This window comes from Asparagus officinalis, chromosome 7, assembly GCF_001876935.1.
Source record: "Asparagus officinalis chromosome 7, Aspof.V1, whole genome shotgun sequence".
NCBI classification, from domain to species: domain Eukaryota; kingdom Viridiplantae; phylum Streptophyta; class Magnoliopsida; order Asparagales; family Asparagaceae; genus Asparagus; species Asparagus officinalis.
This window is the reverse complement of record NC_033800.1, coordinates 102,636,578-102,664,510: the sequence shown is the minus strand read 5'-3', so window position 1 is coordinate 102,664,510 and position 27,933 is coordinate 102,636,578. Positions and strand designations below refer to the sequence as shown.

Sequence of the window (27,933 nt, the reverse complement as noted above, 5' to 3'; positions counted from 1 at the left end):
GATAAACTTTTGACCATTTGCGTACAGGCAAGGACATTGATCCATCTACACCTCTATATCTGATGCAAGATCAGTTTTTGAATAAAACGCACTCGTGTAAGCATTAATACAAGCAACAACAAGCATTTAAATTCTCTATGGCGAACACAGGGAAAAAATAAAAAAGGGCTTCATTCACAGAACTATATCATGGCGGGGTTCGAGAAACACTCTTCTACTGTAGATCAAGGTTCGTATGATACAGAAAATGAGAATTACGGAATTTACAGAGGAACAACTCTAAAATCTTAATGGCTAGTGCAAACTGCTACTACTTTTGGTATCGGTCTATCTGATCGATGAGATTTTGACCGACTTCGAACTCAGAGCAAATTGCAAGCAGCTCGCAATTGGCAGTTAATGTTCCATATACTGAGAAGGGGGAGGGCTCGTTTTAGTCTTCTCTGGACCTGAAAGTGAAGCATGATGATGAGGCGATATAGATAAATAAAAAGACAGGATTATTGAGAGAAAATAATAATAATGCTTTTCAGTAAGCAGCAAGTCAAAAATTTGATGGAATGATCCTAGGAGAAAGGAGAAGCTTCCATTTTGAAACCATTTTGAGAAATTGACTAGCACTGGAGCAAGCATGAGACATGCAGCTGTAGTGAGTGAAATAATTTCGAGTTGGGGAAGCTTCTGAAACCATTTTGAGAAATTGACTAGCACTGGAGCAAGCATGAGACATGCAGCTGTAGCTGTAGTGAGTGAAAAAATTTCGAGTTGGGCACACACTGAGATCGATTACTCAACTGAATGAGTAATGGAGACAGTGTCTTGAAGTTAACACTTCATGGACGAACTAAGTCACATTGGAGGCAAGTGTTATGACATGTGAACCTACCCTGACTCGTGCTGGAATAAGCTCCACCACTATCATTATGCAACGTCACATGTGCTCCAACTTGCGCCTTAACCAGTTATACAAGGTCTTGAAGCAAAAAGTGCATCCAAAGGCTCATCAAACCATAGGATATGATAACCAATTTGTCAGGTTGCAAAGGTCCAAGAAGGATATAGACTACGTCATTCTGATTTGGACCCAAATCAGCTCAAAAGCATTAACCCCTATGTTACCTGGATGCTCCAAATCGGAAGCCGTACCAAAACTTCTTGGATACTTCTTGAATATATGCAGATGTATACTCAATTATATAATACATGTTTTAATTTAAACAATCCTCATACACTTCTTGGACGTATATTCTATGCAACATCTGTTTCTTATATATTGAGTTTACGTAATGAAAAAATAATATTGATCTTATTGTTATGAAAGTTATTAATTTTAATATAAATATACATGCATACATATATATAGCTGTATCCCCATATCCTTTTACAAATTTGTCATGTCACGTACACACACCAGCACCCGTATTCATGCAACTTAGGTTAACCCTTCAATTGAATCCTGAGTCCAAGCATGTTTTTAACCCACACTCAAACATAATGGATCTGAATATTTTCTATTACTCTTCCTCGCTCGCCTCTTCAACTGTTTTAACCCAGTGGTCCCTTTGTTCCTCATCTAAGTTGCATGAGTACGAGCGTGGGGACAGGACACATCAAATTGTAAAATGAAGTGTGTTTTAGATTAAACACGCATTGTATAATTGAGTACAAGTCTAAATAAATATATGCATATATTTAAGAAGTGTCTAAGAAGTGTCAAGCACATATACAAAAACGACACGTGTTAGGTATGCGTACGACACCATATTAGAAGTACCCAGATAACATATTACCTCATGAATGAATCTATGCCACTTTAGGTGTCTCTTTCTCCCATTAGACCACCTTCCATTGCATCCTCTTCTCTCCCCTCTCTACTTCCTTTTAAGCTTGAACAATGAAAGTTTGTGGAGTGGAGAGAGGAAAATGGGGTCCATGCATTCTCGAGGTTGGTCATATGAAAAGCAAGGGTAAAATCTCAGTAGCTGTGAGATGTTTGAGATTTGGGGGCTGCCATTTAATAAGGGTATTGGAGCAGCGTATTTGATGATAGACAGAAGAAAAAGACAAGGGTAAATCTTGGTAGCTACGAGAAGTTTGAGATTTGGGGCTATAATTTAATAAGGGTATTGCAGTTTCTTTTTGGAAAAATAACCATCACCAACTCACCTGAACTTGATATTTGCTACTTCTGTATTGTCGTAAGTTATAATTAATGGCAACTTGTTGACTGGGAGGATGAGCTTTAGGATTCTGGTTGCATCTCTATGGGACATTTCCTTTTCTACATACTTAAAATCATCTTCCATTAGTAATCACCTCTAACTATGTTAGCTAGGTTAGTGACCTGATCATCCATCCATTCTACCTCACTATTGTGTCATCTTTGATTTCTATTTGCTCTCCATCTCATCTAACCAAAATCTTTACATCTTCTCTCCGTCTCATTTCCCTAGTGGTCTACCAAGAGCAAAGTTTTAAATATCGGTTATATGAAACATATCGGATGACCAAACTTCATATCAGATTGTGGTTATCAGGGATATATCGGGGACAAGTAGTCAAAATTAAAATGTCATATCGGATGGTGAGCACATATAATATAATATCCTAAAATATAATCTAAGCACACCTAATGGAGTGTAAACATACCATAACGCAACGCCTTCGACAGAGTACTCAGGGTTATCGAGCGATTAAATTTGGGGAGAGAGCAAATAAGGCGAAGATAAATTAGGGTTGGTTGCTCGAAATGCGATGGAAAACATTAAGTAGGATCGGTGGTTTTGATGTTATTTAGCGGGTATCAAGTTTGGGTCTGGAAAATAAAGGTTTTGGGATACAAAACCCAACCGATAGTTTGTAAATTTTTTTAACAAAATCAGCCAATTTGTACCCTTATAAAAAACGGTCAGTTATGTTGGCCTTCTTGTTTTGATGATGTTTAACAAACAATTTACCACTAATGTTGTTTGTCTAGTGTTTGTATATTCTTATGTATTGTAGACAAACAACGTTGTTGGAGGATGGATGGAATAGAGCTTCAACGATCATATCCAAAGGAGGTTGGCGGAATGTCGGTGAAGCCTTGCTATTCAAAGTTCAAGATCCAAGTTCAAGCTTCATCCGCGAGATTACCAAGTCAAGCTTATTGAAGATCAAGATCATTGCTTGGGTAATTTAGTTTAGGAATTTATATTATGTGTGTTAGTACTTTAAGCTCAATCATATACACACATACACGTTTTGGTTTTTGTATATATATAGTTATATATATACATATATGTTTTGGTTTGATAGTTTTCAAGTTTTACTATGAAACAATTGAATATAATTAGAAAACATATTTTTGTTTCATACTCATATGCATATATATGATTTCATCAATATCAATTTTAGTTAGTTAAATAAAATCATGTTTTAGTGCATTATATGTGTATTTTGATAAAATACTACATTCATTGTTTATAGACTTCATAACAATAGTTTACATCTTTCTTCAAGTCTATAAAATCATTTTGTAAAGTTTCAAAAGTTGGTTTAGCCAAAATATCAAAATTCACATGTTTACATTTTCGTGTTTTGGACTATTTTGCAAAATGATGATATTTTTCATTTGGGAAGTCCTTTTTCAAAACCAGTCGTTGTAGCATGTTTATTATCATGTCTACAATCATTCCCCAAAGTTTTACATTTTTTGGAATTTATTTGATATTTTTAAACAGCATTTCAAAATCAGATAAACAGTTTTCATATCAGTTTTCGGTCGACCGCACCGGTCGACCGAACCTGAGGTCAAAAGTTCACTGGGCTGACAGATAGCTGTCGGTCGACCGGTCCGGTCGACCGATGAAAATTTTCGGTCGACCGACGAATTTTCCGGTCGACCGACGAGTATTCTCTCAGCTTCCAACGGCTAGTTTTTTGACCGTTGCTGGGGGCTGTTTTGTCTTTCTGCTTGGGGTTTTTGGCTGAGTTATGAGAGGGTATAAATATCCTATTGCCTTCAATTCTCAAGCCAACCAAGAGAGTTTTTAATCAAGTTTAATAAAGTTTTTAACAAGGGTTTTAGTTTGGTTTAAGTGTGTTTAAAAAGCTTTTAAGCAAATTGAGAGTTTGTTTTGGTGAATCAAATTCCACAAGAGCTTGAGGAGATTATCTATTGAAGTTTGAGCTTCCAACTATCATCCCTCCATCTCTTGTTATCAAATTGAGAAGTTTTCTAAACTCAAACTCTAGCTTTACATTTATATACTTGATTGATTATCATTGTTCTTAAGCTAGATTTCATACTTGAGTTTAGTTGATTTGATCTTATTTACTCATTGTTACACACACACCCACATTGAGCTTATTGTATCTTTCATACATAGTATAGTTGGGTGGTGAGAGATTGTAACTTTGAGTTGTGCTTTCATTGTGTTCTCATCTATTGTAGAGAACAAATTTATATTTGTTACATTGTGAGTGTTGTAAGGTTTTCGGTGAGCTAGAAACCGAGTGTGTAGTGAGGTTTTCGGTGAGCTAGAAACCGAGTGTGAGGAGTGACGTTGATCGGTGAGCGTTGAAAACCGATACTGTGAGGTGTAAACGTTATTCGGGTGAACGTAGAAAACCCGGTTGATAGTGGATTTCTCCCCGGGAGTGGGGAGCGGAGACGTAGGACGGAAGGTCCGAACTCCGTGATCATATTGCTTGTTTGAGTGTGCTTTGGCGTTCATTCATATTTATGTTCATATCTTATATCGCCATTGTCATTAGCTCATTATCTATTTCATCCACTATCTTGTTTAGATTATTTACCCTTGTGTTGTTTATATATCCTTGCATATATCTCTATCATATAGGATATATCTCATTGTTCATATTGCTTATCCTAGCTTATATTCTTGTTGTATTTCATACTTGCTAGGATAACTTATTAATTAGTTTTAATTGGCATTTAAATCGGATTAGATTAGCATAAGACCCTAATCACCCCCCCTCTAGGGTCTAACAATTGGTATCAGAGCTTGGTGCTCTTTGATTTAAGGTCTAATCGCCTTGAGTTAAAGATCCAAGTTATATTTTTGTGCTAATCTTGTTTTGATTGCATTTGTATCTTGCTTGCATATTTTTACAAATTATGGATATGAATGATGCATCTTGTTTAGGCTATGATTCTAGTGTTGCTCCTAGATTAGACAATTTCCCCTATGCCCAATGGTGTGTTAGATTTAAACTATTTGTTAGATCTAAACATTTTGATTTATGGGAAATTATAGATGATGCTTATATTGTGCCCATTTTGGAGAAATCCAAGTGGAATAAAAATGATCATCGCATGTTTACTATGAACAACATTTTGTTAGAATATTTGTTAAATGCTTTTAACTCATCTATGTCTAACAAGTTTGTTCATTTTGATAGTGCTTACACCTTATGGATATTTATAGAAGCACATCAAGGAGACTTGGAGGCGATCCGACAAGCTTTGGAGGATCCCGCTTCAAGTTCATGTGGAGCATCATGCACACGGCCACTAGGCGATAGCCCTAGTGAGGTTTGCGAGTTCGAAACCATAAATGATTTACCTAATGATGAACTTGCTTGTGCTAGTGAAAAATTATTACATGCCTTTAACAAATTGCAAAATGATTTCATTAATTTACAAAGCAAGCATGAAATTTTGAAATCCGATCATGAGTTGTTAGCATCTAAGTTTGAAACTATTTCTAATGAAAATGTGATCCTTAAAGAAAACAATGAAAAATTAAAATTGGATCATGTTTCTTTAACTTCAAACGTTGCTAGTTTAACTCATGAAAGAGATAATGCCATGTTAGAAGTAAAGAACATACAAAATAATACAGCTTCTTTTATAAATGACTATTTATGTTCTACTTCTAAAAATGCATATGTGCCTAAAAATGAAGATTTGAATCTTATGAAAAATAGTATTTCATCTTTAGATTCAACTTTGAAAATATGCATTAATAACCATAAGAAGCTTATGAACATTTGTGCCAAGACCAAATCAAAATCATCCACTCATTATCCACACATGTATAGCAAAACTTACAAGTGTTCTATTTGCGGCCGTCAAGGTCATTTAGCTAAGTTTTGTTATGATGTACAAAAACATAAGAATATTAATCATTCTTGTGCATCTCATGTAACTTCTTCATCACATGAACACACACATGCACCCATTATTCATCATAAGCATGCTCATGTGTATAGATGTGATCATTGTGGTCGTCTTGGTCATTTGGCCAAATATTGTTTTGATTTAAAAATTAAATCTCATTTGCCAAATGCTTCTAGTAGGCCACATGTTTTTAGATGTGATGTTTGTGGTAGATATGGCCACTTAGGAAAGTTTTGTTTTGATAATGTTTCACATTTGCAAAATAATCTTAAAAGAAAATATTTATTTGCAAATGATTCACGTGCACGAACTAATGGTCCACAAAAACAAATGGATCTCTTTCATTGCACAAATTGCAATCGGAAGGGTCATTTGAATGAATATTGTTTTGACCATGTTAGTGCACCACATATACCTAAGAGGGTTCATAACCCTAAGGTTTTGAGCTTAAATGATAGGGGTCATGTCCCTAAATCTTTTGGTACCAAGAGTTCTTGGGTACCAAAACAAATTTAAATTTTAAACCAAGAATTTTAGTATTCTTACATTTCCTTCTCTTGGTTTTGAAAATTATGTCTTAAAATCTATTGTTTATGAAAACAAATTTTTAATTGATCAAATCCTTTGTCTTCATGATTTTATACTTCTAAAAGATTTTTTATCCATAGTTCATGATTCTAGTACGTTTTGTAATCTTATTTTTGAACTATGAAAATCTTATTTTGATTTGTTCTTTTGAATTCATTATATAGCACAAATAGATAATTCACATTTCAAATATGCTCTATAATGTATTCTTTATACGGTTTGATCAAGTTTTTCAAAGAAAGTTTTCTTTGTTGATCAAACATTGCTTTTGGACTTAAAATTTGATTTATGATTTCATTTGAGTGATTTGTTTTCTTTTGAAAACTTTTTACATGATTCTCATGTATTCTTTCATAAATCTATTTTATACATAATGTTTATGTTCTTTGATATGAGACATTTGTTTTAAATGATACATTTATATGTGTTCTCATTATCTCTTGAATGTAAGTGATTGTTAGCATATCTTTTATGCTTACTCACATATGTTTGCCATGATCTTCATTGCATATATTCTATATGGCTTTTTGATAGGGGGAGCAATCCATATACTTGTTTGATACTCACCTATGCTTATTGATAGGGGGAGCTTTCGCTCTCTTAATTCTTTTGTCCCCTTTTTGATGTTGTCAAAGGGGGAGAAATATTGTGAGTATATCTATCTTGTTTGTTTATATGCATGTGAGTTATTATCTTGTATATGTTCATTTCCTTCATGCATATATTCCTTTTTGTAAATTGTTTGTCATCATCAAAAAGGGGGAGATTGTTGGCCTTCTTGTTTTGATGATGTTTAACAAACAATTTATTACTAATGTTGTTTGTCTAGTGTTTGTGCATTCCTATGTTTTGTAGACAAACAACGTTGTTGGAGGATGGATGGAATAGAGCTTCAACGATCATATCCAAAGGAGGTTGGCGGAATGTCGGTGAAGCCTTGCTATTCAAAGTTCAAGATCCAAGTTCAAGCTTCATCCGCGAGATTACCAAGTCAAGCTTATTGAAGATCAAGATCATTGCTTGGGTAATTTAGTTTAGGAATTTATATTATGTGTGTTAGTACTTTAAGCTCAATCATATACACACATACACGTTTTGGTTTTTGTATATATATAGTTATATATATACATATATGTTTTGGTTTGATAGTTTTCAAGTTTTACTATGAAACAAATGAATAGAATTGGAAAATACTATTTTGTTTCATGTTTATATGCCTATATATGATTTCCCCTTTAACAAGCTTATATTTAATGAAATCATATTTAGTGTTTTGAATATATTTGCATAGAATATGCAATTTTATGAAAATATTGTATTTCTAGGTTATAGACTTCATAACAACATGTTATATCTTTTATCAAGTCTATACAATCATTTCATAAGGTTTCAAAATGTTGTTTAAGTCAAAATATCAAAATATCAATTTTCAGGTTTTCATGTTTTGGACTATTTTGTAAAATGATGATATTTTTCATTTGGGAAGTCCTTTTTCGAAACCAGTCGTTGTAGCATGTTTATTATCATGTCTACAATCATTCCCCAAAGTTTTACATTTTTTGGAATTTATTTGATATTTTTAAACAGTGTTTTAAAATCAGCTCTAAAACCGATTTTTTTCTGGAATGTCAGTTTTCGGTCGACCGGTACGGTCGACCGGTCAATTGACCATTCGTCAGTATTTTTCCAGAGAGTCATCGGTCGACCGGTCCGGTCGACCGAGAGCTCAAATCGGTCGACCGACAGAATTTCCGGTCGACCGACAATCTAGCCGTTGTCTTCTAACGGCTATTTTTCCTGAGTTGTTTGCTGGGGCTGTTTTGTCATTTGGCTTGGGGGTTTTGGCTGAGCTTTGAGTGGGTATATATACCCCATTGCTGATGTCTTTTCAAGTGAGCCAAGAGAGTTTAAAAACAAGTTTAAGAGAGTTTTAATCAAGGGTTTATGTTTGGTTTAAGTGTGTTTATAAGCTTTTAAGCATTTGAGTGTTTTGGTTTTGTGAATCACTTCCACAAGAGCTTGAGGAGATCATCTATTGGTGTTTGAGCATCCAACTCTTCTCCTTCCACTCTTGATCTATTGAGAAGTTTTCTAAACTCAATCTAGCTTCATATTTTATATTGTTTGATTATCTTTTTATTAAGCTAGTGTTCATATTGAGTTTAGTTGATTTTATTATCTCTTTGTTCACACACAACCTATTGAGCTTATTGTATTTACATTCATAGTATAATTTTGGGTTGTGAGATTAGTGACTTAGAGTTGTGCTTAATTGAGTTCTCACCTTGTTTAGAGAACAAATCATTTGATTTATAATGTGCTTATTGTGAGGATTCACTTGTAATACACTTGTACACCGAGAGAAGTGTGTGGTGAGAGACGGGGTCGAATCCAAGAGGAGTGGCGTCGGTTGACGTGCCTAGGGAGAGGTTGTAACCGAGCACTTGAGGAGGAGGACACGGGCTAGGACCAACACTTAGTGTGTGAGGTGTGATTACATAGTGATTGTATTGTGAGGTGTAAACGTTGTTCGGGTGAACGTAGAAAACCCGGTTGTGATAGTGGAGATCTCCTCGAGGTGAGGAGCGGGGACGTAGGTCGTGGGGACCGAACCTCGTAAACATATCGTTTGTTTGTGATTGCATTGGCGTTCTTATTCTTGTTATCATATCTTATATCGCCTTTGTGTATTGCTCATCATATTACCCTATCACTTGTGTAGATTGTTTATTTTACCCTTGTGTTAGTTCATATATCATTGCTCATATATTTGTAATATCTCATTGATAGGATATATTTATTTGTTCATATTGCTTATCCTAGCTTACGTATCTTGTTGTATTTTATACTTGCTAGGATAACTTATTAATTAGTTTTAATTGGCATTTAATCGGATTAGATTAGCATAAGACCCTAATCACCCCCCCTCTAGGGTCTAACAAGTTAATCATATTTTCACTGATATATCGGAGAAAATTAGTGAAAAATGATAACCTACTTAATTTTCTAGAAAACGTATCGGCAGTTGTCCAAACCCTATGTATCGGCTATATATCAATAAAATCAGTCGATTTTTAAAACACTGACCACGAGCCCTTTTAGGTTTAGGGGCTGTTTGGTTCACCCATTTTATAGAAAAAATTTTGAGAAAACATCTGACAATGACATTATCGTGAATAATAGATTTATGCAGATTTCTATAAACTATGTTTGGTTCCAAAAAAAAGTTTATAGAAACGTTTTCTATAAAATAGGAAAGTGTATTATTTTATAGAAATGAACTTTCTCCCCAAATGAGCGGAAATTGGAAGGTAATCTGAATAGTAATAAAGTACGCATGTACCACTTTTCTATAAAACTTGAAATTGCCTAGAAATTTGAAATTGCCTACATTCTTGTAAGAGTTTCACTTTTCCATAAAATTTTCTTATGCAACCAAACAAAAGAAAAATAAAATAACCTATTTTCTATAAAATTAGGAATTCATTTTCATGTTTTGAACCAAATAAAAAAATAGCAACAAATAAGAAAAGTAGTACTTTCTGAGTTCTATAAACTTCTCCTATAATTTTTTATAGAAATACAAGAAAATTAATTTCTTGACACTTTTCCTTTTCTTTTTTAATAGAAATCGAACCAAACAGCCCCTTAGAATATGCAAAACAATATATAGGTTTTAGTTAGAGAAAAGTTATTGATAATCAAGAGATGGATTCTTCAGCGCCCCAATATTTTAACTTTTAGAGCTTTAGGTTGTGAAATTGTATGGATGTTGAACTCCCATTGTTTGATTCAGGAAGCAATTGGCATTTTAGCTATTAGATACCTTCTTTAGTAAGCAAATAAGCAGTTAAAAGTCTTTAGAGTCCTTTTTAATTGATTATACTTTCAGACATTGTAGGGACTTTAATGTTTCCTAAGAAACATTTCACACAGGAACACATTGTTTGTGACTTTTCATGCATGAAATACAAATGTAACGTCCATGTAACGAAAGGAGGGCAAGTTTTCCCAGAAAAGATCAATGGAAGTAGCAGGATTTTCATGGATAGTTATTATTACTAATTTATGGTTTCTGCCTCCAAACTCTTTTAATGTGGTTCTGATTGATTATGCATTTGGACATTGCAAGGACTTCAATGTTTTCTGAGATACAATTCGTACGTCGATGTTGAGTGGGTACTTCTGTCATGAAGCCATACCCAACATGTCTCATACTTGTACCCATAGTGGGCACCTCTAGGATATATGCATACATTTATTTAAATGTGTACTCAATTATACAATAATGTCTTAATTTAAAACACTCATCAAGCACATATTTGATGTACACCCTAGTTCACACCCACTTTCTAAAACTTGTAGGACAAAGACCGGATTCATGTCAACCCATATTCAGTTCAAAACTACAACTGCAAAGGGTTGTTTGCATATCTAGTTCAGAATATGATTCCAGACCATGTGTTTTAGCCATGTTCCCATTCCATACCTTTTACAAATATTCCCTGTCCCGCACCCATACCCGCACCCATGTTGGTACTTGTACCCGTAGCCATGCATCTTAGTCTACGTGAAACCCCGTTTGAGACTTCATACATGAAATTTAAGTGTAATTTCCATGTGACAAGGAGCATAAGTTTTTTCCTGAAAGCTTCGACGGAAGCAAAGAGTTCAGCACGGCAGGATTTTCATGGGTAGTTATTACTACTACTTTACGGTATCAACCTTTTACCTCTTTGTAGCTTTACACTTTAAATAATACAAATATATTATGATCTGTAACTAAAGGAAGCAACATAGAGATCCATGTATGAGGAGAGGAGATGTGAGACAAGAGAATAGGGCTAGGATACAAACAGGAGGAAAAAAATGATGCTAGAAGAGGTCAGATTAGCTTAAAGGAAGTATGCATAAAAGGTCTCACCTGCAGCAAAGATGAATGGATGGAAAGAGAACAGATTATAGGGAATGTAGTGAGAAAAGAAGGACTGTGTTTATTCCATAGATATTTTAACCACCATCAGCCATGTGTAGACAAGAGTTAGGGAAGATAGCATCTATGGGGGTTAAGAACATAAAGCAACTATATGAGGTTATGAAAACAGAAGCAACTACAAGGGAACCTAACCTTTATAGTTACCCATTAGAATATAAATGTTGCAAGAGATTCACTTAAAAATGACAAAGATTTGAAAATGTATACATACAAAAACAACAGACAGTGTTTCACTGTAAAAATGCCAGAAAAACTATGTTCTGCATCATACATACCACGAACTCCACGAAACTCCACTTCTCGCCATTCTTGAACAAGGGCACAGCAACAACACATCATGTGTGACAAGAAATCATCACAAAACCCTCCCTATCGGGTTAAAAGGCAGAAAAGTTAGCAAGATAGAGATGTTAGAGAGGATGCTGCTTTGACATAACTTTCAAATGTGAGTCGTGGTTGGTTCATATGTTGGTTCATTTTCAGAGGGGAGTTAAATGCATTTTTTTTCAATTGAAATTTTTTTTATGAAACAGAAACACATAAGACCTACTACTTCAAACATGCCATTCACTTATATCTACCAAACATTTATTAACAATTTAACATACACCATAGTAGACGTAACTAATGTTGTGTGATTTAAAAAAGACTCTAGATTAGTAAACAAGATTGTGGTCCAATATGCCCAAGGTGTGTACTAAAGTGGATATATAAGAATCAAGTAAATCAACAATATACACAAAATTACAAAACTGAGCATAAATGGAGTGTAACAGTGGCAAAACAAAATTACAGCACAAATTATAACAGTATGGTTTCTTATATATCTATAATTCTCTAAAATTGTATTCAACATGAAGACAAACAATTTCGTTTCTTCATCCAAAGGTCCAGCGATAGAAGGAATGTCATCTCCAGAGAAAAATTCATTTTTCACATAATAGGGGGCAAAGACAACAGCATAAGTTAAATATAGACAGGATGTTAGATGTGACTTAAGCAGTTCAACCAGATACCATGAAAAGATTTTAAGCACCAATCAGTGGAAATTAACAAAAAACAATAAGACAATGTTTCCTCCTAAAATCATGCAGCTACATCAAACTAAGCCAATTTCCTTTTCTCACTCAAAATAGAGTACAACACATACTATGTAGCACTTATTTGGATTTGATTTGATCTGGGGGTATAGCAAAGTAATGAGGACAATAATGAGAGTTTCCTTTTTAGTTGTTATTTGACTTTTTATTTATTTATTTCAGTTTTAGGAGTAGATTTGAATTTCGAAATTGTGGTTTAATTTTGGCATTTGAGTGATTTTAGGGAATTGGTTAGAGTGATTTGAGGGATTGTAATTGCTCTATAAAAGAGCTCTGTAATCAGATTTTTGAATTATTGAATAATTGGATGAAAAATTGCTAATTGAGTTTTGGGTGTGAAACCTAAACCTTGGGTGTGAAACCCTAGGTTGTTCCCGTTCTTCTCTCTCTTCTTCCCCAACCGCAATTCTTCTCCTCTTCACATCAACAACCAACCGAACCCATCTTTTTTCCTTGCATCCCTCCTGAACCCAGCAACTCCAAACCTCTTCTTCTTCAACCCCTAGACTTAGCCTCTTCTTCCCTAACAGCCACCACCCCTGTTTCCCTCCTGCCGTCAAACAGTCCCAACACCTCAGCCGCCTACCTCCAACCTCTTCAACAACTGCAGATCCACCAACGTCTCTGCCCTCCACCTTCGTGAACCACCACCTCAACCCCTACTGCCGATCTCCTCTCCCCCCTTCTCTCATACCCGTCGATTAGCCCCGCCAACGCTAGCACATCCACAAACAGCCCCTGCTCCCCTCTACACCCAAACAGCGCCTGATCCTTGTTCCCCACCCACAACCGCCTCCATCAACTTCACCCAACTCCGCCTCCAACCCGTCTTCCCGTCAACAACAGCGCCATCATCTTTTGTTTCTCCGGATATGTGAGATGCAACCGCTCCCCATTGAGATCCTTTGCTTGTTTCACAACTTCTATAGCCTCTGTGACAGTTCCAGTCTGATTTATCTTGAGGACAAGAGAATTGCAAGTTGATTAATTTTGGGTCTGATTTGTTTCCATCAAACCAAACCGGATTCAGTTGGCTATAATTTTCAGTTTAGACTCAACATACAGTGGCAACAGATCCGTGGTTCTTCATATTTCAAATCCGACGATGGTATCGTTTCTTTCAACTCAGTACTTTTTCTGTTGATCTTATTGTTATTAGTTAATTGCGTGAATAATACATCTCTAAATTCTTATCATATTCACTGCTTAGATTATTTTTGTGAGTTGAGAGAACTGAATATGTGACTGTTGAAAAATTGATATTGATCTTAGAACTTGCGAAAGTGATAATTGATATTGCGAATAAATTATTTGATATTAGATTTGTTCAGGATTATCGTTGCAAATTTTTGTTAAAATTCATCTGTCACGTTAATTGTTTCGAATTAATTTCCTACCGAATATCATGTATTTTGGCGAGACGATGCGTTGTTCAAATTAAATCGCTGATTCTGATAGACCCCATGTTTCGTTTCACATCATTTTGGTATCAGAGCATGGTTCTAGGGTAGGAAATTTCTTTTTAGTTGAGTCTTTATTAAAAAAAATGGTCATCTCATTTAATTATTGTGCACCCATTTATATCTAGTTGTTAGTGCATGCCCACTCGCACGGGTCTACCCTATCGATTAGGAGAGTCAAGTGGATCAATTAGTGAGTCCAGCATGTCAGGCAGTGCAAATCCCGAATTCTCCGAACTACTTAAGCAAATCGCTGAGTTAAACGGACAAGTAGGTAACTTAGTCCAAGAGAGTAGAGCTACCAATAAAAGGCTTACTAAGCTCGAAAGAGCGCATGTTGCAACCCCGCCTCCTCAAGGCCAAGGTCATGGGCACATCGTTCATCGACCCACACCTCAACCTGTGCATGATCCACCAATCTTTGGTGGTGAGTTCGAAATATCAAGGTACGTTAGAGGTGAGTTACCAACTTTAACTTTGCAAGAATTGACTGATGAGATAAGAAAGAAATGCCTCATGCCTATAACTGAACCAAAATTTATTTGTGAGGAAACCGTTAACCAACCCGTATGCTTAATAGAATCTAACTCTGATAAGGAATTCCAGCATACTAAAATTGATAAACCATGCACTTCTGTTCCTTCTGAAACAACTCCTCTGATTATTCCCCAAGCTACCCCTCTAATCACGAAGTTCACTGATGTTATCCTTAAAATTGTTTCTGAAATTGAAACGCCAACACCTCCTGAACTCCCTCTCGTGATTGAAAACGTTGTTGATGTTCCCTACAAAGTCCTCCCGGACAAACATGATACCCAACACGTTCCTGATGATATCTGTATGGAAGTTGAATATCAAACTGAGCCTAGTGAAATAACTACCATATTAGATGTCAAACCCCCATGCATTGTCCCGATAGTCACTCACACATACACTGATCCATTTTGGGAAAATATAGTGATTAGGGATACAAGTTTGAGCACGAGTGTTTTCATTTCTTTTTTCTCACATACTAAGCGCGCAAAAACACTCAGCCATACATTGGCTTGCATGTTCCTCACTATCATTGTTAGGACAAGAAAATTTTTATGCATTTTAACAAAGGAACACCTAATTATTCCATTTGATAGAGGACGTCATGCATGTTAGATACCTCGTTGAGTTACACCTGCCATTGACCGTATTTTTCAAGTCTGCATTTCATACATAGTCATTCGAGTTGATTGCATCATTTTGTTCATTTCATACATAGTCATTCGAGTTGATTGCATCATTTTGTTTTGATTTGCATTGATCATATATTGGGGAATCAGTGATCTAACTTGAATAAATACATTGTTAACTGAAATGAATGATATGGAGTCAGAACCTAATTTAAAACTGTTGATATTTTAGATGGTTTGGACTTGTCCAATATAGTTCTTTATTGTTGTTTAAGATTTGACATGATATTTATGAACTTTTCCAACTCTTGACTAATTAATGGCAATATTTATATTATCGATTTGGTCATAGTTCTATTTTCAATATTGATTGATTAAACAGTTCACAATGTTATTGGCAGTCCACTGATATAAGCTTGACCCTAGCCCATTATTTCTGAGAGTTCTTTCACCTTACCCCCCACTTATATATATTCAACCAAACTGCAGTGAATTTTGATAATATTTTAGATGGTGAATTTACAATGCGATTTAACTAATGATTTGAGATGCAGAAAAATAACTGACGACAGATTAAGATGCAGGCAGACCATATTGAAGATTACAAGCTTCTGCAGCTAACTCGACGGAGTCGAGTTTTCTCCCACCCGGAGAGAATAATGAGGACAATAATGAGAGTTTCCTTTTTAGTTGTTATTTGACTTTTTATTTATTTATTTCAGTTTTAGGAGTAGATTTGAATTTTGAAATTGTGGTTTAATTTTGGCATTTGAGTGATTTTAGGGAATTGGTTAGAGTGATTTGAGGGATTGTAATTGCTCTATAAAAGAGCTCTGTAATCAGATTTTTGAATTATTGAATAATTGGATGAAAAATTGCTAATTGAGTTTTGGGTGTGAAACCTAAACCTTGGGTGTGAAACCCTAGGTGGTTCCCGTTCTTCTCTCTTCTTCCCCAACCGCAATTCTTCTCCTCTTCACATCAACAACCAACCGAACCCATCTTTTTTCCCTCTTCACATCAACAACCAACCGAACCCATCTTTTTTCCTTGCATCCCTCCTGAACCCAGCAACTCCATACCTCTTCTTCTTCAACCCCTAGACTTAGCCTCTTCTTCCCTAACAGCCACCACCCCTGTTTCCCTTCCGCCGTCAAACAGTCCTAACACCTCAGCCGCCTACCTCCAACCTCTTCAACAACCGCAGATCCACCAACGTCTCTGCCCTCCACCTTCGTGAACCACCACCTCAACCCCTACTGCCGATCTCCTCTCCCCCCTTCTCTCATACCCGTCGATTAGCCCCGCCAACGCTAGCACATCCACAAACAGCCCCTGCTCCCCTCTGCACCCAAACAGCGCCTGATCCTTGTTCCCCACCCACAATCGCCTCCATCAACTTCACCCAACTCCGCCTCCAACCCGTCTTCCCGTCAACAACAGCGCCATCATCTTCTGTTTCTCCGGATATTTGAGATGCAACCGCTCCCCATTGAGATCCTTTGCTTGTTTCACAACTTCTATAGCCTCTGTGATAGTTCCAGTCTGATTTATCTTGAGGACAAGAGAATTGCAAGTTGATTAATTTTGGGTCTGATTTGTTTCCATCAAACCAAACCGGATTCAGTTGGCTATAATTTTTCAGTTCAGACTCAACATACAGTGGCAACGGATCCGTGGTTCTTCATATTTCAAATCCGACGATGGTATCGTTTCTTTCAACTCAGTACTTTTTCTGTTGATCTCATTGTTATTAGTTAATTGCGTGAATAATACATCTCTAAATTCTTATCATATTCACTGCTTAGATTATTTTTGTGAGTTGAGAGAACTGAATATGTGACTGTTGAAAAATTGATATTGATCTTAGAACTTGCGAAAGTGATAATTGATATTGCGAATAAATTATTTGATATTAGATTTGTTCAGGATTATCGTTGCAAATTTTTGTTAAAATTCATCTGTCACGTTAATTGTTTCGAATTAATTTCCTACCGAATATCATGTATTTTGGCGAGACGATGCGTTGTTCAAATTAAATCGCTGATTCTGATAGACCCCATGTTTCGTTTCACATCACAAAGTCTGAAAATACTGAGAGAGATAAAGAGAGAGTAATTCTCTCTATCAGGTCGTAGCTTTGTAAAAATAACGGCTTAAACAACAAAACACACACAACATAAAAATATGTATGGGTTATGCATGTGGATGAATTAATGCTTTTCATCTACACAGCTTTGTAAAGCCAAAGTGATTAAAATCACATAACACAGACAATATAGAAATATATTTAGGTTATCCAGATCACTAGTAACCAATATAGTCGTAATTTTTCATCAAAAAAGAGGAGAAATTATATAAGTAAAATTTACGAACTAATGAGAGGCATGCCCATTATTCATGCATTAGATGTTTATCTTCTTAATGTCATATGCGTCTCAATACATCCTTCGCACATCTGGGGTACATTATATATTTTAGATACGTTAATGAAGTACCCAAGAAGTATCTACTAAATAACCATCAAGTATCAGTATATTGACATGTATCATCTATTGGATATGTTAGCACTGGCTCAACATAGTTCGTATGCATAGCAGATCAATATTATATTGGATATGTCAGCATGGGCTCAACATAGTTCATATGCATAGCAGATCCATAGGAATAGAAACATGACAGCTGGTAGTTTTGAAAGTTGAGCCATTATTAAAAAAAATCGAATAGTCAGTAAAACCTTACTATCTGCAATGCACTTTTAAAAGAAAGGGAAAGAACCATAATTACCGTGATGTTTAACATATGACGGAGCTTCCTCCTGACACAGCAGGTGTAACAGCAGCAAGACAATATTAATGAATAAGCCATCAGGTCATTGCAGGCTTCTCCTGATGCTGGTGAGAAATGTTTAGTCAATTATTATATATAGACAGATTCAAATCAGGTATCTTGAAGTTGAACATGCGCGCACACACACACATGCACTCACATGCATGCACGCCAGCGCCCACACATGCACACAGAAAGAGAAGGGGGAGGGAGGGTCCACTATGACAGGAATCTTATAAAATCTATTTGCACTATGTAGAATCAATTATTATATTGTGATTTCAATATACTTTTAGTGCGCCTACAAAAGTTCCTTGCTTCAGATCTAACCATCAATATTCCATGAGAGAAGTAATAGATTTCTATTTGACAAAATTACAGAAACACCAGCAACCATTGTAATATATTAAAGAAAACATAAAAAACATAACAAAAGTTTAAATCAGTTACTATATGAATAGGTTACATGAAAAATGAATCCTATAAAATACTCGTTGGGGGTGTCCCCACCATGACGCGTTGCAATGATGCCACTCCGATGCATTGATAAGTAAGCAAGGGTGGTTTGCTAGGGTGTCCCCCAGAAGCGACACGTTACATCGATGTCATCCCGATGTAATGACAAGTAAGCAATGGTGTTCTAAGAATCTACAATCCTCTAATAGATTGTCAAATAGTATTAGGCGTATACTAGAACAACATAAAAGGAAAAATAGTAGGAGACTTTTATAGGAGAATAGAATTAAGTCAGCTACTTTGAATATAGGTCTACTTACCAGAAAGACGATGCAACTAGTAGATATCATGTTTAGAAGAACGATAAGTATAATTTGTTTACAAGAAACTAAATGGATAGGTGAAAAATCTAGAGAATTTGAAAAGACCGGATATAAATTTTGGTACACGAGAAAAGAAAAGAATAGTAACAGAGTAGGTGTTCTTGTAGATAGCATAATAAAAGAAAGCGTTGTAGATGTAAAAAGAGTTGGAGATAGAATAGTACTAATAAAAGTTGTATTAGGTGTAGAGGTTATTAACATTATTAGTGCTTATGCACTACAAGTAGGCCTGCCTGAGAGTACTAAAAGGGAATTTTAGGATAGCTTAGATGAATTGGTACAAGAAATCCCATTAGGAGAGAAATTATTTATAGGAGGGATCTTAATGGGCACATTGGTAAGAATAATAATGGATATGAGAGAATATATGGAGATTTCAGGTATGGAGATAAGAACGATATGAGAGAATCGATTTTAGAGTTTGTAACATTATATGATTTAATATAATAAATACACTTTTTAGAAAAAGGGATGAACACTTAATAACCTTTAAAAGTGGATTTAATACTAGTCATATAGACTTTTTACTTACTAGAATGGCTGATAGGCTAACATGCAAAGATTATAAAATTATACCGGGAGAGAGTTTAACTACACAACATAAGTTGATGATATTAGACATATCTATTAAAAAGTGGAGTTGAAAACTAACATGACCAAGAGACTAAAAACTAAATTGTGGAATTTAAAAAGAGAGAATTTAATTCATTTTAAGGATAAGATAATGAAAGAATATATATATATATATAAATAATGAGACTAATATTATGTGGAATAGCATGATTTTTGTAATAGGAAGGTGGCTAAAGATATACTAGGAGAGTCTAAAGGGTGTGGATTAGATAGTAAGGAGAGTTGGTGGTGAAATAAGATTATGAAAAGGTTATTAGAGAGAAGAAAATTGTATATAAAAAGTGGTAAAATTGGAGTAGGGAAAAGTTGGAGAAATATAACTTAGCAAGGAAGGAAGCAAAAAGAGCGATTAGTGAGAATAAATACAATGTTTATGAAAATTTCTATAAGAAGTTAGAATCTAAGGAGGGAGAGAAAGATATATATAACCTTGCTAAGATTAGAGAAAGGAAGAGTAGGCATTTGGATAATATTAGGTGTATTAAAAGTGAAAATCAAAGAATTCTAGTGACCAATGGGAAAATAAAAGAGAGGTGGAGTTACTTTCATCAATTGTTTAATGATAACTAAACAAGTAAGCAAAATAGAAAATCTGACCATATAGTGAATAATAAGAACTATAGATATTGTCGAAAAATTAGAAGTAGCAAAGTTAAAGATGCTCTAAAGGAAATGAAAAGTGAAAGAGCCGTAGGACAGGACAGTATCCCTATTAAAATTTGGAGATATCTTGGAGATATAGGCTTATGATGATTTAACTAAATTATTTAATACGATTATCGAGACGAAGAGAATGTGTGATGAGTGGAGGATTGGTACTTTGATACCAATATAAGAATAAAGGAGATATACAAAGTTGCTCAAATTATTGTCCATAAAACTCATGAGTCATACTACGTAACTTTGGGAGAGGGTAATTGAGCAAAAACTAAATAAAGAGACAAGTATATCTGAAAATCAATTTGGTTTTATGCGCAGGAGGTCAACTATGGAACCTATATATATTTTAAGACGATTGATGGAGAGATATAGAGATAAGAGAAAGAGTCTAAATCTGATTTTTATTGATCTAGAAAAAGCTTATGATAGTGCCTAGAGAGGTAATGTGGTGGGTTTTAGAAAAGAAACATGTATCTAGTTTATATATTAATGTGATTAAAGATATGTATGATAGAGTAACAACTAGAGTACGAACTGATGAAGGAGAGACTAAGTCGTTTCCCATTACCATAGGTTTACATCAAGAGTCAGCCTTAAGCTCTTATCTTTTTACATTAGTTATGAACCAACTTACTATACACATTCAGGATGAAATCCCATAGTGTATGCTATTTGCAAATGATATAGTATTAGTTAATGAAACTAGAAGATGCATAACTTCTAAAATAGAAAGATGGAGTCAAGCTCTTGAATCTAAATGTTTTAGAATTAGTAGAACAAAAATAAAATATATGGAGTGCGATTTTAGTAAAACTAAGAAAAAAAAGGCTATAGTACATATTGATGGTCAAGAAATACTTAAAAGTAATTATTTTAGCTATTTAGGATCAATCATTAGGCATGAGAACAGATTTTCAAAACAGCCTCAAACCAGTTTTTAATTTTCAAAACCGACCCACTTTTTTTTTAAACCAAAATCGACTCACTTTTTGTCAAGTCAGCTTAATCTCATTTTCTAATTAGTCGGGTTTTTCAACCCCGACTATTTAGGACATAAAAAATCGGATTTAAGACTTCTAATTGGGGTTTAACAACCTCCTAAACAGTCGGGGTTGCCAACCCCGACTGTTTAGGAATGGGATTAAGCTGACGTGATAAAAAGTGGGTCGATTTTGGTAATAAAAAAAATAGGTCGGTTTTAAAAATTAAAAACTGGTTTGGGGCTGTTCTGAAAATTTGTTCTTAGGCATGATGGTAAGATAGAAGATGATGTTGTACATCGAATCAAATCGGAATGATTGAAATGGAGGAGTGCCTTAGGAGTCTTATGTGATCATAAAATACCAATAAAACTAAAGGAAAAATTCTATAAAACGATTATAAGACCAACTATGCTTTATGTGTCTGAGTATTGGGCAATTATAAAACATGTGCAAGAAATGAGTGTAGCAGAAATGAGAATGTTGTGATGGTCTTGTGAGTATACATTGAAAGATAACATAAGAAATGAGTGCATCCGTCGTAAATTATATGTTACTCCTATTGATGACAAAATGAGAGAATAGATTAAGACGGTTTAATCATGTATAATGGAGACCTCTTCGTGCACCGATTAGGAAAAGTGATAATATTATAGTTAATGGGGCTAAGAGATCTAGAGGTAGACCCAAAAAGACTTGATTAGTATCAGTTAGGAAGGATGATTATGACTAACTCAACGAAAGAGATGACTCATAAAAGAATGGAATGGAAGAACAAGATTCATGTAGCCGACCCTAGACATTTCGAATAAAGGCTTTGTTGTTATAATACGTTAGAAGAGAACAGTTGTTTTTTACTTAATCAGAATAATCAAAAGAAATAGGAGCACATGTTACATAAATAATGGCTAAACATCATAAAACCCCCTAACTATGGATGATTATCAAGAAAACCCTCAACTTTCAAAATATCAAAAAAAAAACCCTTAAGTATAGGGGTTATCAGAAAACGACCTTTAACTGAGTTTTTATCAGAAAAACCCTCTGAATTCTGATAAAATCTCAAAGCTAAATGAGGTTATTTCTGATAAAATCTAAAAGCTAAAGGGGTGGGTTTTGTGAAAACCACATAAGGGGTTTTTTTCTAATATTTTGAAAGTTAAGGGGGTTTTCTGATAATTATCCAAAGTTAAGGGGGGTTTTCTAATATTTACCCCTAATATTAATTATATACATGTAGAATATAATCTATAACACCATTCTTTTGGGATAAATAGATAGGGTAACTAATCAAATGAGTAAGTGCAGAAAAATAAAACAGATCATGTTCAATTAAAAACTTTTACTTACAGATGTGTCTGTTTTTGGCAACCGAAGATATCTTTGAAAATGTTCCGCAAGGGTAAAATAAAGTCTTCATACCTGTAAGGTAAAGTGATCTCATTTGAAATTGCTACACTGGAAAGCTAAAACAGAAATATATGAAATGGGCTTCATGAAAGGATAGGTCAATGTGATAATCTGCCGAGTTGCTACTGTACGCCCACCTGTACTAGATCTTAAATCTAAAAAGTTTTGCTGTCCGTCCTCATTTCATGACTAAGGTTAACAGAAAAGAATTAAAACCTTAGCTTAACACACGGATTACAAAATGTCCAATACTAAAAAGAAACCCTATGTAGAAAAATCAAGGAACATAATACAATTTATACAAAAATGTGTCTTAAAATCACTAGAATAAGTAATTATATCTGATCCAACAAATTATAAGAATGAAACTGTATCGATGTGTATGCCTCACAAAACTGGACTCAAGTTTACGAGGTTCATACATAAGCCTGGTTCTGAACAGCAATCCAGTAGATCAAACTGCCATTCATCATGCCTGTGTGATCCTCTGTCTGATATCAAATCATGGCCTGAAGAAACAGAGGAAGCATATCTGCAAGAAGATCACAAATGAATTGATGTAAGTAACCCATGTTAGCACGAAAAGACAGTATTTTCATGACTTGGATATAATACAAAATTACAAATGGGATATCTGTAATATGTATGTGTGGCTGTGTGCGCATGATAGCATAATGTCTATAAGAAATCTCTGTTTGTCAACAGAATAAAAGGATACTATTGGTTATATTGTTCTTTTGTTCATGAGAAATACCATTTAAAGATAATTGAAGATACAGAAACTCACTTCAGCATGAAAACTAATAAGCTACAAATGGTAAGCATTCTCCATTAAGTAAAGGGCTACAGGTTTCCAATGATGACCAAGAAAATAACTATGGTTTTAAAACAACATAAGCTAAAATTAATGTCTGACATAAATGATAACTTTGAAGGCATAATTTAATATGTGGACAACGAAAATATTACAGATGGAGGAAGAAAAAGAGAGGTTAGTGGTTAACAAGAAAGTTCCAATGTGTAGAAACTATCTACAGCATATTGGTATTATCCTTATTAATGACAAAGTAATCACACACGCTGATTACCTTCTAGAACTCCAAAATGAAGCAACAGAGCACTAAACGAGACAAGCTTCAACAACATTAAATAAAACTAAACATCATAAGCTGCACTGAGTGATACCCTTGAGTGAAGGATTTTCTTATGTGCCCTAGTCTTCTTGCAGAGATGTGAACAATAGATGCAGATGAGACGTCTTAGCACCTAAAATTTTAATTGGGAACCAACAAACATGGCTCCCAAATACTACTAAGTACAATAACCCTAGAACAGTGAGGGTGGCATAAACCAAAATCAGTCAAGTCTTCTTTAAGAAGATCATACCAATCCTGAACAGGAACACAATAAATACCATTTACCAGTCAGATCTGTCTCCAAGTTAGATATAAATATAGAAGAACATGAAAATAATTTAATGGAATGCAATAAATAGTAAGATGGAAACTCCCTGAGGAAAATAAGATTAATATCAGGCTCCATATAAGAAATCGATCAGAATGGCTGCCATAAGATGGCAAATGCATGTGAAAGATTCTAGATAAAGGAAAAGGAAGGAAAGGAAACCAACCTTAACGACGACTTAGTATCACTTTTTTGACCAAGATATTTCCCATCTAAAGAATGCCCTTTGCCATTATCGGCATCCGAACAAACTGATTCTAGTTTGGTTGGTTTTTTTAGTGGACCACTTTTCTCTGGGAGAGCACTGGCAACAGTTTGTGTCACCCCAATCAGATGTTGAATTACTTCACATTGACCAGGATCAATGGTCTGTGATCGTTGAAGTTCCATCTGAAGCTTTTCATTTTCTTTCTGCAGGGCTTCATCAAACGGCAGGTTTGGATAAGAACAGGACAGAGACTTCTTAAGCACCACTGTATGATTTCGAGAAGGATCACGATCTAGTATAGCATCCTGGAACTTTCTGTCCTCTTCATCCAGAGTGTATTCACGTTCATCCCTTTCAATGTATTCCAGTCTCTCCTGATTGATGAAAGGAAGGATATTAATGAAATAAGAAAAATAATTACCAGATAGTGGTATAAACACCAGTTCATATTACATTTTTTATTCATGAACTCTTGATAAGAAAGCTACCAAGCTACAAAAAGCTATCCCTGGTAGCTACAAAAAGCTATCCCTGGTAGCTACAAAAAGCTATCCCTGGTAGCTACAAAAAGCTATCCCTTTGCAGGAGTGTACCAAGAGAGGAACGTCAACGACTATTCCACTTCCTGATATAACCAGTCGATTGAATAATTACACAAAAATTTAAAAATACGTAAAAATATCAAGAAAATTAGTGTACAAATGAACTGGAAGAAAGATAGATGCAGGATCTCCGTAGATTCATGAATTTTAGACACTTAAACAGAATGGCGGGATCTTAAAGGAAATATCAGTATAATAACAACTCTTCTGCTCACTTTATCTTGACGATGTTATGATGCAAGAAATGCCGTCTTCAACACTTACAGAATAGTGGAATCTTAAAGGAAAAATCAGTAAAATAACAACTCTTCCGCTCACTGTATCTTGACAATGTTGTGATGCAAGTGCAAGCAATTCCCTCTTCAATCATATTGGTGTCAGAAAAAGGAAGCAGATTTGGACAGAGTTAACTAATGATATTGTTATATTTTAAAGACTTAAACTCTCTTCCCCCAGAATCGTTGATAAAAATAGGTGTAGCTATGTATACTACACTTGAAGTTTGCTTTTCTAAGATTTTATAAGAGATAGGTTTATGGCAAATGGCTCTATATGACCAAGGAGAATAATCCATATGGACAGTTCGAAGAATATTTTCTTTGACAACAAAATAATAGGATAGCGATGTCAAAGAATAAATTAAATACATGAGTGAATGAAAATATATATGACATGGTTGATGGGCACTAGTAGGAAAGGCCAATTTATTCTCTTTGAAAATCCATGACAGTGAATATGGATTGACTGTACCAATCATTGTCAACACCAGGAAAATATATACTAAAATTTTAAGTATGTGAACGCGAACCATGTCATAAGAATATGACAAGTACTACCTTTTAGTATCAATGATTTGAGGACAGAGTATATCGTATACGGGTCCATGCTCAAAGTGAATTCTAAACTATGTCTTGCCAAATGATCCATTAGATGAGAAATGATTTCAGCATGTTTACATCAGGTTTTCTCAATCAAGCTACAAAATAATGGCTTTAGCAACCTTGGCAGAGATCAGAATTGCTAATAAAATCCATCATATAGCAGCTCTAGCAAAGTCAAAGCTGAGGTCATTTCCTTTATGAAGATTGACCCATTTACGCTATCTAATCATTAAAAAAGGTTAGAGATGAATGTCACTATCAAATTAAGAATATAACTACCTCTTTAGATAGGTTTCATATCAGAGATTACTGGTAAAACCAAACTATTAAGTTTAAAATAAAAAAACACAATCTGTTGACTAAGATTACAATAAAATTGGGCATACGACGAAATTTCTGAGGTTAGACGTTCCTTTCATTTATCTACCAATCTCATATAAGAATTGCTTCGAAGTGTCAAAATTAAGGAAATTTTCAAATTTATCAATTGGCACGTAAACTTTCAAGGCTGCAAAAACTGGAACTAAATTCGACATAACTAAATTCAGCAGAAATCATAAACTCTCATGTATGATACCATAGTTACCTTCACGCGAGCATTATCGACAAGGGTAATCAACGGAACAATCTTCAAATACCGATCGATCTCATTCTGAGCCTTCTTAAACTGATAAACAATATTCCACCCCATAGCCAACAAATAAAGATAACTTCGATTCTGACAGCTATCAACAAGTATGTAAGACCTCCTCAACGCATCCTCAAGCTGCTCCAATGGCTCCCGGGTCTCCGGATACTTCTTAAGCTCAGAAATCTTGAGCTGTTCTAATAAATTACCAATCAATTTCAAGTGCTGAGCAAACTGCCTGCAGTTTTTCTTGTGCATTCGAGCAGTTTTCGCTGCCCGAGCGATCAATCCGATAAGTTTAACAGCATCGAGGCCAGTGAGCTGCGCAACATTAGAGAGCTCGCCTAGTTGATCCCAAGAAGCCATTTTTTCCACCGATTTCTCAAAGAAACCCTAGGTTTTCGAGCTAGATCAACATTTCAGCTGGAATTTGATAATAACAGGAGAAAGTAGACGTAAGTTCCACAGATTTTCTTTTTTTTAATAATAAAAAAGAGTCAAAACTCACGTTTTTGTTGAGGAATTTTCAGCATTCTGGAAGAATTGAAACTGAGACAGCGAGACTAACAAAAACCATCGAAAAATATGCTAGGAAAAAGGAAAAGACCATAGTTCAAAAAGCTACAGATCGAAGTCATACCAAGAGAGGAGAAGATCCAACCGGTGTCCTGCAAAAGATTGAGAAAAAATGACCAAAATCTGCTCAATTTTTTTCAAATCTCCTGCTCCCTCTCTCTCTCTCTCTAATTGTGTCTCTCTGGAAACAAAGAGAGCATGAAATTGAGTGAAAGAGCAGGCATTGCTCTGAGATTGCCAGAGAGAGGCGCTCGTGGCTCTCTGAGACGAAGACGACGAAAATGCTGCTTCTGATCTAAATCCCCCTCTCCCTTTCTCTCTCTCTCTCTCTCTCTCTCTCTCTCTCTTCTTTCTCTCTCCTCCTCTGTGAGTTGAGCCTTCTGTATTTTTCTTCGTTTTTAGTCGCTCCCTGGTCCCCTGCTGTCCTCGGATAGCAGAGCTTAACAGCTGGACAACCTTTCTTTCTAATTGCCCGCACTCTTGTTCTTATTCACGGAGCTGCCACCGGCGCGGCGTTCAATGCGGTTAGAGTTGGGGTTATGCTAATGCTGTCGTGGTCGCCGACTCACCGTTGCTCGTAGTTGTGATATGCTGAACCCCGGTGCGCTGCACCAGAATGAGTTTTCGTTTTGGGTTTTTTACACATTAGTTCCTCGATCTTTACATTTTGAAATTGTTCTCCCAAATCGTTTTAGGTGTTCTGAAATTGGCCCTCTAGCTAGCGAGCTGGGAAGGTATGAGGAACTAATTCCAAAATATAAAGGTTTGGAAGAATAATTCAAACACTTA

The 27,933-nt window shown here is 35.3% G+C and overlaps 1 protein-coding gene across 2 annotated transcripts; it reads right to left on the bottom strand.

The window, feature by feature from the left end:
• Positions 1 to 27,529, bottom strand: LOC109847658 (cell number regulator 13-like). Of its 2 annotated transcripts, XM_020416889.1 has the most exons (9): positions 27,209 to 27,529; positions 27,077 to 27,102; positions 26,527 to 26,991; positions 24,416 to 24,831; positions 23,208 to 23,317; positions 22,726 to 22,797; positions 18,222 to 18,328; positions 11,987 to 12,080; positions 1 to 449 (listed from the first exon to the last, which is right to left on the bottom strand). In XM_020416889.1, exons 3-9 carry the CDS (start codon positions 26,932 to 26,934, stop codon positions 397 to 399), a joined length of 1,260 nt encoding a protein of 419 aa, XP_020272478.1. In that variant the 5' UTR covers positions 26,935 to 26,991; positions 27,077 to 27,102; positions 27,209 to 27,529; the 3' UTR covers positions 1 to 396. The 2 variants fall into 2 exon arrangements, with proteins under 2 accessions (XP_020272478.1, XP_020272477.1); XM_020416888.1 differs by lacking the exon at positions 27,077 to 27,102 and having other exon boundaries at positions 27,209 to 27,528.

What these genes read in the sequence shown, in the direction of transcription:
- LOC109847658 (XM_020416889.1), bottom strand. Translation starts at nt 26,934, where the DNA reads ATGGCTTCTTGGGATCAACTAGGCGAGCTCTCTAATGTTGCGCAGCTC. An exon ending in TCGATAATGCTCGCGTGAAG is followed by an intron (nt 24,832 to 26,526) that starts GTAACTATGGTA and finishes TTCATCAATCAG; the next exon opens with GAGAGACTGGAATACATTGA. An exon ending in GTCATATGTTAAACATCACG is followed by an intron (nt 12,081 to 18,221) that starts GTAATTATGGTT and finishes TTAACCCGATAG; the next exon opens with GGAGGGTTTTGTGATGATTT.